Below are 12,991 nucleotides of genomic sequence, written 5' to 3'. Positions count from 1 at the left end.
CATTTTTAGTAATAGCAGCCTATGAGAAAAGAAGTATGGTCAAAAATATAAATGGAAGGGGCCTAGCCCTTGAAATGATCTTGTCTAAGTACAAGAGGATGGCTTAATTTATGAAAGATACAAATTTCATCAAGCAAAGATTCTCTATAGATTCTGCTTTCTTTGGCCCAATTAATAACAATAATAATATAATATGTCTAAAATAATAATTTCCTCCCCATTTAGTTACATTTCAAAACATTCCTTCCAGATGCCAGGCTGAGTTATTATCAGTAATATTTAGGCTGAATGAAAATGGCAAAAAACATTCCAGAGACAGAGGTAAGATACACTCCTCTAGAAGTAAGTGAATTAAGGTTATGGGTTTTTGGGGTTTTTTTTTTGTTTTATTCTGGGAGTCAGAGATTTAAGTTTAGCTGATTCTGCTTTAAAAGTGCTATGACCACAGCAACATAATTTTAAAGTTTATGATATTGAGTCAGAGTTAGCAATTATTTTCTCTATCTTATATGGTTATTTTTTAGCTAAGCGTTGGTATTTATTCTTAGGTCTAAAATATGTTCTATTAAAAACATACTTGTTTGTTTAAATGGTTACAAATCCTAATTCTACATTTTATTTTAGCACAATGTACTCATTTTAGAAAATTCTGTTTTAAGGACAGACATATATAATTTAATAATAAATAAATTATAGAATTACAGAAGTAACAATCTTCACCACTTTGTAAACTTGCTACCCTTTTTGAACAGAAGTAAAAATTCAAATTTCCAACACATTGAGTATGATTTGGTTTATTTCTCTTTGACTTGATATAAAAAAAAAGAACTGGAAAAACTATGTTAACTGATTCCAAGTAAAAAAGTCATCTTCAAAGAAAGATAGTACTTGAGCTCTTATATTTATCAGATGAAGGAAAGTGCAGAGAAGAAGTAGAATTAATACAAATGCTCCTAGTCACTGTATAAGTCACATTTAAACTTGATGGAGTTTCTTAAGAATTACACTAAATTGATGAGTATTAACAATGTTTTAAATCTGAACAATTTTATAAATATGGGAAGTAGTTAATATTTGCTACATAAAGTATTGAGTTATTTCCTGTTTCTTTGAAAATAAAACAGCAGGACAGAAGGCATAATTAAATGGCAAAAGAAGATGACATCTTTTTACATATTTTCCTTACCACTACTGTACATGTGCAATATGAAGTGCACATTCTGGAAAAAAAAAAAGAAAGGAGTGAGAAGAAGAGAAGGAGGGAGGGAGGGAAGGGGAGCGGGAGGGAGGGAGAAAATGAGCATTCTTTTCTGGAAGCAATGAAGTAACTATGACTTGGAAATGCCTTCTTGGTAATTATTGCATGCAACTATTTTCACATGCTTCTAGGTATCAAAGTAACAATCTCTTATCAGGTAACAAAAAAATATGAAAGAGGAGCATGTATTGCTAAGGTTTTTAAAGTCATGCGGAACATGTACAATGCAATTTATTCATGCAGGCTTTGGTGTGGTTACACATTCACATTTATATACATGCTATTATGTATAATTGAACACTATGCCATCATTTAAAAATAAAAATATAAACCTAGCCAAATGATACTTTTTGACAGCAGCTCTTCAAATCAGATTAGAGAAGCACGTTGCATATCAAATGACATCGGTATTATATTGTGCAGTTTTGATCATACACAACCATATTCATACCAAACAGTTTGATTATCCTCAGAAACCAAAAATGCAGCTTCTGTGTCATCAGGATAGAGGCATGCTGGAGTGATAAGATTATTGCCATCTACAGAAGACTGTGGGTTACTGTTATTAAGGTTCTGATTATCAGAAAACTGTTCATTATCTTTCTGTGCAGCTTTATCCAAAGAGGCAGAAGTCTGGTCAGTTACTCTGATGACTGGCCTGGGAGGTAACCCACTTATGTTACTAACTAATTCTGTATTCAGGGATAAAAATGGCTGAGATAGATGAACCACAGTAAATGACTCTATGCTATCTTTATCTGATACTCCAAATGCATCATCAGACGCATTAATAGTGGCAAAAGTTTGGTTTAGAAAATGTGACCTTTCTGTTCTTGAGTTTCTAGCGTGGGCATAGAGAGACTCCGGCTTATCTGTAGCTAAATCATTTTGTGCATGATAACCTACAGGATATGTTGGACTGTGAAGTGTACGAGAGGACCACTGATGTAAACGGTACTCACTAGATGCTGCAGTGATGTTGCTATCAGCAGTAGCTGGTGGTGAATCAACTGACATAGGTAATCTACTGTCCTTGGTCAAAAAATCATGGATGCTTGTCCTTCGAGTAGTTCCTTCGGCAGTAGAGATCACACTGCTTGCACGAGGTAAAGTGGCATAAGGATTACTATCTTTTGATTGTCGTGACAGAGAAGTTTCTTTTACTAATTTTAGCTTCCCTTGAGTGCCTGGTGTAGGTTTTCCTGGAGAACTAATGAAGCAGGTATCTTCAGTCTTTCGAGGACCAGGTCTCACAAATTGTTCAGGCTTAGCTGTCCGTCTATCATAGAAGTCTCCTGGGGTTTTTCCACTTACTGACCTGGCCAGACTACAGCTAACTGGTTTGTTTTTTCCCAAAAAGTCAGAAGAGACAGACAAACTTTTCATTACTTCATCTAAAAGATTCTCTTGACTGGAGGACTTCATCTGTTAAAAAAAATTATCAAAATAGATTAGTGAATACAGCCATGCTTTTACTCTCCTGATATATTAGACTGTATGATATAAAATTGGTAGTATCTCTAAACTTTACTCCTTAACTTAAAAAAAAGGCTCTGAAGTTCCATCATAGAAATTCAACTTGTAGTGTCCATTTAAATTAAGGTCACTATAGAAAAAACTAACCTGTATTGAGGTAAGCTTGTTGCTTTCTTCCAAAAATTGTTGTAGAGTAACAACTTCACTTCCAGGGGAACCAATTTTGATCTTGTGATGTGCTCGACTCTCTAGTATTTCAGGCATTTTGTGCTGGAGCACTGGACTTGATCTGGTCTGTCTTTTCAGGTACTGGATTGGGCTGCTACCACTGCTGGACCAAGCCTCATGATCATAAAGCAGGCTAAATTCTCCACTGCTGTGGCTTTGTGGCCTGCTTTGGATATTAACTGCACCTGCTTTTGGAGTAAATGGTGTGTTAAGAGTTCAGTAATAGAAATGAGATTAAAACTATATAAGTAATAACATTTGTTGACTAGATTCTTATGAATAGCCAAACTGACTTACAAACTTTATTTAGAAATGCTTAGTAAACCATGTTAATCTTTCATCAGTCTAACAATTGTCTGCCGTAGCCTGCTTCCTCATTTTTGTGAAATTGATAAATATTATAAGTTCCACAAGGAAAAAGACTTGCTTTCACCACCATACTAAGAGCCTAAATATACAAAGCAGGCACACAATACATTTGATGAGTAAATGAATGAATAATACATTTAAAAAAATTTAGGTTCAAGTAATTGTAAAACACCTCACAATTTAGAACAAAACATGATTATATGAATTTTAAATTACTTCAGAATATTAAAACCAAAAACTGTTCTAAATGCTAAAAGTTCTAATTCTTTGCCTCTCTATGAAGTCTTTATTCCTTACTTGAAGGCTTCTCTGTTCATCCTAAATCAATAACCTTAAAAAAATTTTTTTATTTAAATAGCAGGCATATAGAAAGTCAAATGGAGACATGATGTAATTACTTAGAAAATTCCAGTAAAGATATAAAATCAAATACATAGTATTTTATTCTTTATTTAATGTCTGAATCATCTGATTGTTCCTGCTTTCCACTGTTGGTATGGTGGCTACATAATCTTAAATGATTCATTGAGGTTGAGCAACTGTATAGAACACAAATTACTAGTTCTGAAAAAATGTTCCCTAAAGTTTATGCTATTCCTTAGGAGTGCTGATTCATTTTGATCAATACCAAATGTACAGATACATTAGATACATAATATAGATATACTGAGATAGAAAATGCCACTTTCCATGATTTCCTAATCACAGAGAGTAAAGTGGGTCAAAGAATTTGGCTCAAGTTATGTAACATTTTATAGAACTAAGGATTTATATTTTCAAATCAGAAACGAAATACTTCATATTTTCAGACTACATTTTTCTACTGGATATAAGAACATGATTGTAAAGATGAAAAAAAAATCCCTCCTTGAAATAAGATTTTTCAAATCACTACAACCAAGTCATGTATTAATGATAAAATAAAATTACAACTGAAACAAAATGATTTTATAATACAAAAAGCCATAGAACAAACACATTCATTATAATTTGACAATTCTAGACTATGGAGAATAACTACTTTAACCAACTTTTATAATCTATTAAACAATTCCAGAATCTGAATAGGCAGTATATCTTTAAGAAAAAAGGCAGTAGTCAAGACTTCCAGACATTTACATAAAAACCTCACCTTGGAATGTATATTTAAAAATTAAGGAAAAGATATCTTGAAATAATTCTTTATATGAGCTACATGCATCCATTTGGCTCTTGTTACTTACACACACACACTTGTCTTCTCAAATTAAAAAAAAATTTCCCTTTATTTCACGGATAAATTAAGCTAAAATTTTTTCTAAAACATTTTCTGTAATGAGATTTCAATGTACATGCATCATGAGAAAATTGAGGACAACCATTTTCAAGACAAAGACAAAATGTAAGTAAAATAAGGACCTACAGATATTTTTGAAGTATAAAGATTACAATAAAAATATTTTATCTGTGAAGATGAAAAATGGAAACCAAAATAACTGCTCCTGTTTTTACATTTGTATTCATTGAAATACACTTGTATTACAATGTGAAAAGTAGAAAATGTTCTAAGGAACTATATTCCAAATGTAGATGATTTGGATCTCATACCTTACCCCAGGAACTTCACCAATTTCCCACTTCTAAATCTGGAAATGGATGGAGCATATTAACAAATTTACCTACAGCATACCTTTTACTTCATGGATTGAAGCATTATTATTGCTATTGCTAGTGGATGTTCTGCCACTATCAAGGCTGGCTGGTCTCGAAGCTAAATGAAAAAATCAGGAGACAGTGTGATAAAACTTCCAGCTGATGACACTGAACTTTACATTCTGATCACAGAATGCTTTGAAGAAGCAATCATGCATACTTTCACAGGCTGAGCATGCCCATGGAAAGTTGAATCTTATAGATTAGAAAGCAAAGGCATTTCCAGATACTTCAGTTAGACCCTTTAGAACAGGACACTTCTGAAACAATAGTTGAGATTCAAAGAAAAGAAGATAAAGTGCACATTTAGATTTGGAAATGATTTCTAGATGGATACTAGGTCTGTTTTAGTTAAAGACAATGACATGCCCCCACCCCTTCCCCGCCAAAAAAAAGTGCTAGTGATTATAATGGTCACTTACAAGAGATCAGACAAGGAACCCTGCACATTGCAGATATGCCACGAACAGGAGAAATATGAGCATCTGCACAGTTAATGTCCTGTATTCCTATCCATACAAGGGAAACAATTGCACAGTTAACGTGGCCCTGTCCTACTTCTTAAAATCTTGCTTACATATGAAATTCCTTTAATGTTATCCACTTATTGTTAATAATCTAATTTGGTAAGATATGATTTTCCAGATAGAGATTCAAAAATTTGAAATGCTCAACACTGCAGAAAATGTAGTTTCTTAGAGTTCATCCTGTACCAAAGTAAATATATTTTAAATCAATGGTAAAATGATATATCTCTCATAACTTTAACCTTATACCAAAATGGCAACAAAATTACCTTTGAGCACTGTGCAGGCATACTTTATAAATGACCTTGACTAAAACAGAGACTATTTAGATGAAGCAATAACCTTAAAAGGGGCTAAAGGGAGTATTAGATCTGAAGAAATGGCAGAGGTAGATATGAGATGCAGGTTAGAGAAGACATGCTTGCTGGCAAGGCCACATTCACCAATTCAATGCAAGAGTCTTAGCATTCCCATTCTGTATGTAATATGTACTCTCTAAATAAAGTTCATTATCTTACCATGAACTCTTGATCCCGTACTAGAATCATCACTAATACCTTGTGGACTTATATCTTCAAAGGATGTAGTATCTACATAAAATAGTAAAATGGATATAAAAATATCTTTTAACAACAAAACAAAAAATCCCATCATTAAATTTTATTTACATAGACTATGGAAATTCTTTTTCAATCATGTATAATATATCTTGATTTAACATATTTCATAGACAACCAGAAACTGGACCTAAGAGAAAGAAACGTAATAGCTCTAATGAGAATTGACTTGCTTAGGGAAAACATCAGAAGCAATGACACAATCTCCCTTGTGACCCTGCAAAGCAAAGCAAGAGCCTGGGTTGTTCCACATGGTTCTCTCTGTTTAAAGTTGTAGTGTTTTTAGGTTTTTTTAAAAGCTTCTATCACTCTCTCCTTTTCTCACTCTTTACTTGGTTTACTCTTCCTTTTCTGGTTAGCTCATTAGCTGTTTATTACAAAAGGCCTAGAAAAGATTTTAGTTATTTGTATGATGCTTTAAATTTCTGAAATGATTTGAAAATTCCCTCAAATCAAATCCAGATTGTTTTGATAATTATTTCAGGTTGTTGCTGTCAAAAAAGTACATGTGGGAAAGTCAAATTAAAATTCCTGTTGCCAACAGTTACACCACAGTGCAAACAGCCTATACCTTTATTATTAACCAACTGCTTGGATCTGAAGCCTGTAGAAGAGTTGACAGTTGAAAAGTTGATGGCTGTAGTAGAGAAGGCCATAGCTCCCAATTCTTTTCTCCTTTTACCCGTTGAAATATCATCAGGAACCTCCAAATTCTCAGTACTACCTGTCCACTGTCCTCCTGCTAGGACCATGGACTGCACCAGGTCATTCATGGCTGGGATGCAAATGAAAGCAAATGAATCAGCATGGTTAATGTATTTTTTCTTATTTCTATTTTGTATTATAAATGATCTGGTTTTTGTCTATGGACTAATGCAATGAATATCAAAAACTATAACCAAGTGGTCATCTGAATTATGACATGCATTCAGCTGAATGAAATGAGTAGCCCAAAGGCTGGTAAGTTTCAGTCAGTATTTTTATCTCACCTCCACCCCCCCCCCTTAAAGACAGAAAAAGGAATTTTACTCTGTACAACTGCCATGCTTTTGCGCAGTCATGTGCAATATAATTAGAAGCCTTCATAATGTGGTTTTGTGGTGACAAAAATGGAATGAATAAAGGTAAGATGGAGAGCAGTTCTTATACAGCATCATTATTGAAAATGACAACGAGTCCTTGGTCAGAGCAGGTTACCAAAGAAATTATTCATTGTATGAATCAAATAAGTATACCACTCAATAAAAACCTAAAAAAGATAATATCCACAGTGACAGACATTTAATGTGATTACGTAATACCCATTCCACTTAAAAAAAGAAAAATCCAGAGTATTATTATATAAAGAATGACAAACATTTTCAAAGGTTACAGGACATTTTATTTATTTATTTAATCTAGTTCATTAAGGAAATAAATTCCTAATGCTAAAGGTTTTGTTATATTTTCTTTAAGTAAATTTCTTTGGGAAAAAGTCTCTATGGCATATAAAATTAAAGCTTTTTTTCTGCCAACTTTTAGAAAGCAGTGGAAATTTACAAGTATATTACATGTATGGCTAAACATATGCATGTATATGTATCAGTGACATACATATAATGCAAATTCAGTGCCAGTTTTGAAAAAAATATTCTTCCAGCTCCTTGTATTAGAGGAAGACTGCACTTTGCAAAATAAGAAAATTGGCACAGTCCAGACAAAAGTTAGTAAAAAATTAGTAATGGAAGCCAGTGGAGTCATTTGAAAGAAGCTGAACTGTCATAAAGTCTTACACATGGAACGACGGTAGCAGGCCTTCATTTTGTCTTTATCCTTCGGTCTGTTCCTCAAAAAGGGCAGTCTTTTCAGTGCAACCACTTTAATGTCAGAGCATGAGGAAAAACAGAAACAGAAAAATGAAAGAAAAAAGGGAGAAGAACAGATGGGAGTTAAATGTTGAAATTAAGGACAGAAATGAATGTCTGAGTTTCAGCTATGTATGCTATACTAAAGCTATTATTCTTGTGCTGCTGAGTGATAATGAAATATGAAATATGTACTTTGATACTTTAAAATACTTGAAAAAGCACTGAAGACAATGATGACGACATATACTTTGAAAGCTTGGATTGGCTAACGTTCTGTAAATACAGAACTGATTAGAATTACTTATGGAAGGAACAATTTTCCTAGTTAAGTAGTAAAGGTATACCTTTAAAAACAGGGCTATTGGTGGGCCACAGAGTACACATGATGAAAATGTACAAGGCTTTTCAATCCTCTACTTTCCTTAACTTCTTAAATTATAAGGCTCTATTTTGGAAAAAAATAATTTAGGAAAATGTACATCCTATAAGAGTATTTTATTAATATACACCAACAAAAACTAGGGTGTCCAGGGGATGTTTAAAACAATCTAAAGAAACTTTTAAAACTTTCATTATTTTCATAAACTTTAATAAAGAAAATAGGAAATTACTTCTTTGTTTAAACTGAATTCTGGTGCATTATTTAGTGGCACCATGGAAATATATATTCTTTTGAGCAAAGTCTTTCAAAAGATGACTTAAGCAATTATATTAATTTCATTTTGCAAAAAGACTGGCTAGGAAAAAGAGAAAAAAAAGAGTATTTTGACAGTAGTAGTAAGTGCTAGCACTAAGCTCTGATAAGGAGGCATTCTAAAGCAAGCAAAAATGACAGAAAGATATGTATGTATAACATTTTTAGATACTTTGAAGGGCTTTTGGGGTGAATTTATTAAAAAAATCAAAGGTAGCACAGTGCAAAAAAATTTTGTGAATGAAAATTCGGGTTATAACTATAGTAGAAGTCATTAGCATAAAAATAATAATGTTCACCAGAATCACTAACATTCTTAAGCCATATTTTAATAAGATTTGAACACAAAAAATTGTTACACCTTTCTGGAACTGCAATTTAGGAGCTAGGGAAGCAACTTGCATAAAAACTTAAAAGCATATTGCACACAGCCTTAACTATGCTCTTTTTCAGGGTTTGCCATCATCTTGTAAGTAATCAAAGCTTTTCTGACAAACTGACAAGTACCATTCATTAAGGAGAATGCAATGGACATACAGCTTTTTAACTTATTTATTTGATTGCTATTAGGAATAGTCACGATTCATTTAAGTTTTAATTTGACTTATTTTTTTCTAGGTTGGTAAACACAGCTGTTTTCAATGATTAAAAAGAAATGAACTGAAAGCAACGTAAAAATGGACACTTAGCTAAAACAAAGCTGAGTGGTTGCAGCGTGCACACGTTGTCTTGTTTAGATACTTTTTCTGTTTTCAACTGTTTTCCAAAGACTGCTTTACTGACAGACAGACACTCTTCCAAAACGGACAGGCTAAAAGGAGTTTTAAACTTGCCAGTGGAGGAATGTGATCCCTCTTACAGCAATTAGTTTGTAGATATACAATGTTCTTTTCCCAAACTGTACTGAAATTAAGGGAACATTAGCATTGTTGGGTTTTGTGGTTTATTTTAAATATTCTAAACCTGAACACTTGCAGGAAAGGAGAATATTACTTCCTTCTGATTTTTATTCTGGATGTTTCAGCAGAGAGTGTGAATAACAGATTTATATTTAAAACATACAAGATGACCTCAAAAGACTTGTCGTGCCTATCTTGTGTATGTTCTCATACCTGAATTGAAATATCTTCCTTTAATTAAAAAAATTAAGTATACCCATTACCATTTCTCATTTATTAAGATGTAAGATATTTTATGACTAACAGTAGCAGATAAAATTGAATTATCTGGCACCTTTTTAAAGAAAAATTGATGATCTCTCTGAGTAACAATACTCAGAGGTTTCGTTTAGATTTGGGTGACAAGACTAGACAGCAAAAGACCCAGGTAACAATATTATGTGGAGATATAGAATTAAACCACTTTCTTGAGACTAATATATACACACACACACACCTGCATGTATGGTATATGTACATATGTATGTGCATGGTGTATTCTGTTGCTTACTTATGGATTCTAGTTTTTAGAATAATTGCATATTCTGAAATATATATGCATATATATATTGCATTCTGAAATACACCCTATAATGAATGTCTAATCTCCTACACCCTAAAATATTGTCTTTTCAGAGATAATTTTCCTGAGGCCAAAACACTGCCTGTAGTTTTTGAGTATTTTGAGAGTTGCCCATAGGAGAAAGAGACTACTTCCCTGGGGGAAGTAGTAGCTGTTTTTGCCTGCTATTTACTTCAAAAGAATAGTAGTAAAATTTATACATATAATATACATAATATTTATATAAATATGTAAATTATGATTATATATATTTTTAAATTTAGTGTCTCTGGTGATAGTATGAGTGAATTCAAAGTATCCTATTTAAACATTTTATAAGAACACTGATAGCAGTCGACTTAGATATCTTCCAAGGGCCTAATATTGAATTGTTTTTCTCTTAAAATTCACTTCTTTAGGCTTTTACTTTGCTCTTGTTGTTTAGCTAAGCACACTAGTAATAAAACAAAAAGATTATGAATTGTATAGGGCATGTTATGATGTGTACTTCTACATTTGTAATTTAAAAATTAAATCACAAACTTTTATCTCCACATCTATTTTAATTGACCCTCTACCAAGCAATCCCTCAATAATTTTCATAACCTTCAATTATTTCTAAATCATTGAATAACATTCTCTCAAATTCATACCTATTTATCTTTGCTTCCTCCCAATGTAACTTAGCTCCATTTTGACACCATTGAAGTATATAAGTAAAACCTCATTACAAAATGCCATATTACACTATTTAGTTATAAATAATTATGAAAATGAGCTCTTATAAATATTTCTCACTTGCTCCTCATAATCACCCTGTGAAGTATGACATAAAGGTAGAAGGCTTGCCCATATTAACAGAACTAGCAAGAGGCAGAGGTATTCTGACTCTTACTTCAATGTTCTTTCTACACTATTTTATCTCCCTGGCCCAATTATGGTATCTCTGTACATGGTATATCCCTAAACACACAATATAGAAAATCAGGTGGTTATGCATTACTGCATTATGCAATGAATTTTATAATGAGATGGAGTTAAAAAGAAATGCATTCATCAGACTACTACCTCAAAGGACAGTTGAAGTTATTTAACAGAAATCTTTAGAAAGAATTCTAAATCAATACTGGAGATCACAAATGTTTAAAAGTTGAAGCACTCACTGCTGCTTTTCTTGGTCCCCAGAGTTTGGCCATCTTCTAAAGAGTTTGAACCTACTGAAGAACTATCTTGACTATCTTGATGGGGGAGTTGAAGAAATCCTTCACTGGAGTCTGAGCGGGTAGGTGTTAATGTTAGAGATTTCTGACGTTCTCGATTAATATCTTTCTTAGACTTTATCAATTTTCTCATTTTTAGAGTAATCCAGTTGCCCCTCCTAAGAGAATAATTAAAAAAATTCTTATCAGTGTAAAATTCAACATATATATCCTTCATAAAATTAAAAGTCTTAATATAATTTTCCTTCCCCCCCCCAAAATAAAAATGAATAAAATCTGGTGACTAGTACCTTCTAGGAGGAGATGGATCATAAAATTTATATTGATCCATAATTTTCTCTTCTAATTTCTCCTTTTGTCGTCTTAATTCATTTAACTTATCACTGTAAGAATAAAAATTACATTTTAGGACATGCATATTTTGTACAGCTATGAATGATATTAAATTATTGTGTGACTATGCTCTAACTTCTCCACAAAACATAAACAAATACAGATACCATAGTTGACAACTAAGAATTTATTAGGTTAGTAACAGTTATTAGGTTTCCAAGTTTCTCCTTTTCTTTAATTTTACAACTTACTTAAATAAAAAGCTATAGGATTTAAAGTTTTAATTCTTCAATAGTATTTATTTGTTTAAAGAAAATTTTCCATATTACAATCTCATCACGACAAAGGAATTCTCTCAACATCTTTTTACAGCAATTACACATTACATCAACATTGACTTTTCTTCTATTCTTGGATCTTTAGTATCTCAAATGATTTTTGGAATGAAGAGTAATTTATTATAATTTATATAGGCAAAAAATTAGAATGTTGAATAGTTTGCTTACAATTACAGATACAATAAATAATCTTGCAACCACATCTTCATGCAAACACATTTTTTCCTTTATGGCAGAATTATTTAGGCTTAATTTACTAGTAGAGAATTATTTCCTGCCTCCATCAAAGCATGAATATACTAGTTTCACCACATCTTAGTCTCATTTTTATGTTCTTAGTATTATAGTCATGTGTTGCTGAACTATGGGGACATGTTCTGAGAAATGCATCATTAGGTGATTTTGACATTGTCTAAACATCATCAAATGTACTGACACAAACTTAGATGGTACAGCCTACTACACACTTAAGCTATATGGCACTAATCTTATGGGACCATTGTTGTACATGTGGTCTATCATTGACTGAAACGTCATTATGTGACGCATGACTGCATATATTATATAGGGAAACATCAAAGATCACAGGCCAAAGAAAATCGCTCTAAAAAAAAAATGTGATGCCAAAGAATACTATTTACTCAACAAACATTTAGTGATCATTTACAATGAGGAAGGCATGAGGAGTATATAAAGATGAATAATAAGTAGCCTAGCTCTGCTTATAATATAGTAGGAGAAAGAAGATATATACATAAATGACTATTATAATCCAAGGCAGTAGTGATGCCAAAATAAAATTACTGCGGAAGTACAATAGGAACTTATAAAAGGGAAAATATTTCCCTCTCAGATGACCAAAGAAAGCCTAATGAAGAAAAAAGCCATATTA

At 32.5% G+C, this 12,991-nt stretch overlaps 1 protein-coding gene across 10 annotated transcripts in view; it reads right to left on the bottom strand.

Annotated features, from left to right (window-relative positions):
• CCDC88A (coiled-coil domain containing 88A) overlaps positions 1 to 12,991 on the bottom strand; it is a 113,026-nt gene that overhangs the window by 2,159 nt on the left and 97,876 nt on the right. For 2 of the 10 annotated variants that reach the window (XM_058551208.1, XM_058551209.1), the window contains exons 24-32: positions 11,719 to 11,811; positions 11,372 to 11,586; positions 7,940 to 8,023; positions 6,739 to 6,942; positions 6,069 to 6,140; positions 5,446 to 5,532; positions 5,001 to 5,081; positions 2,882 to 3,150; positions 1,428 to 2,683 (exon numbers count right to left, since the gene is read on the bottom strand). In XM_058551208.1, the coding sequence (XP_058407191.1) occupies positions 1,688 to 2,683; positions 2,882 to 3,150; positions 5,001 to 5,081; positions 5,446 to 5,532; positions 6,069 to 6,140; positions 6,739 to 6,942; positions 7,940 to 8,023; positions 11,372 to 11,586; positions 11,719 to 11,811 (2,101 nt within the window). In that variant the 3' untranslated portion in view covers positions 1,428 to 1,687. Of the gene's footprint in view, positions 1 to 1,427; positions 2,684 to 2,881; positions 3,151 to 5,000; positions 5,082 to 5,445; positions 5,533 to 6,068; positions 6,141 to 6,738; positions 6,943 to 7,939; positions 8,024 to 11,371; positions 11,587 to 11,718; positions 11,812 to 12,991 lie in introns of those variants that run through there. The other 8 variants (XM_058551215.1, XM_058551217.1, XM_058551211.1 and 5 more) reach the window with 6 other exon arrangements.

This window comes from Diceros bicornis, chromosome 12, assembly GCF_020826845.1.
Source record: "Diceros bicornis minor isolate mBicDic1 chromosome 12, mDicBic1.mat.cur, whole genome shotgun sequence".
NCBI lineage: Eukaryota > Metazoa > Chordata > Mammalia > Perissodactyla > Rhinocerotidae > Diceros > Diceros bicornis.
Note: the sequence above shows the minus strand (reverse complement) of the source record. Positions and strands in the feature narration are given on the sequence as shown.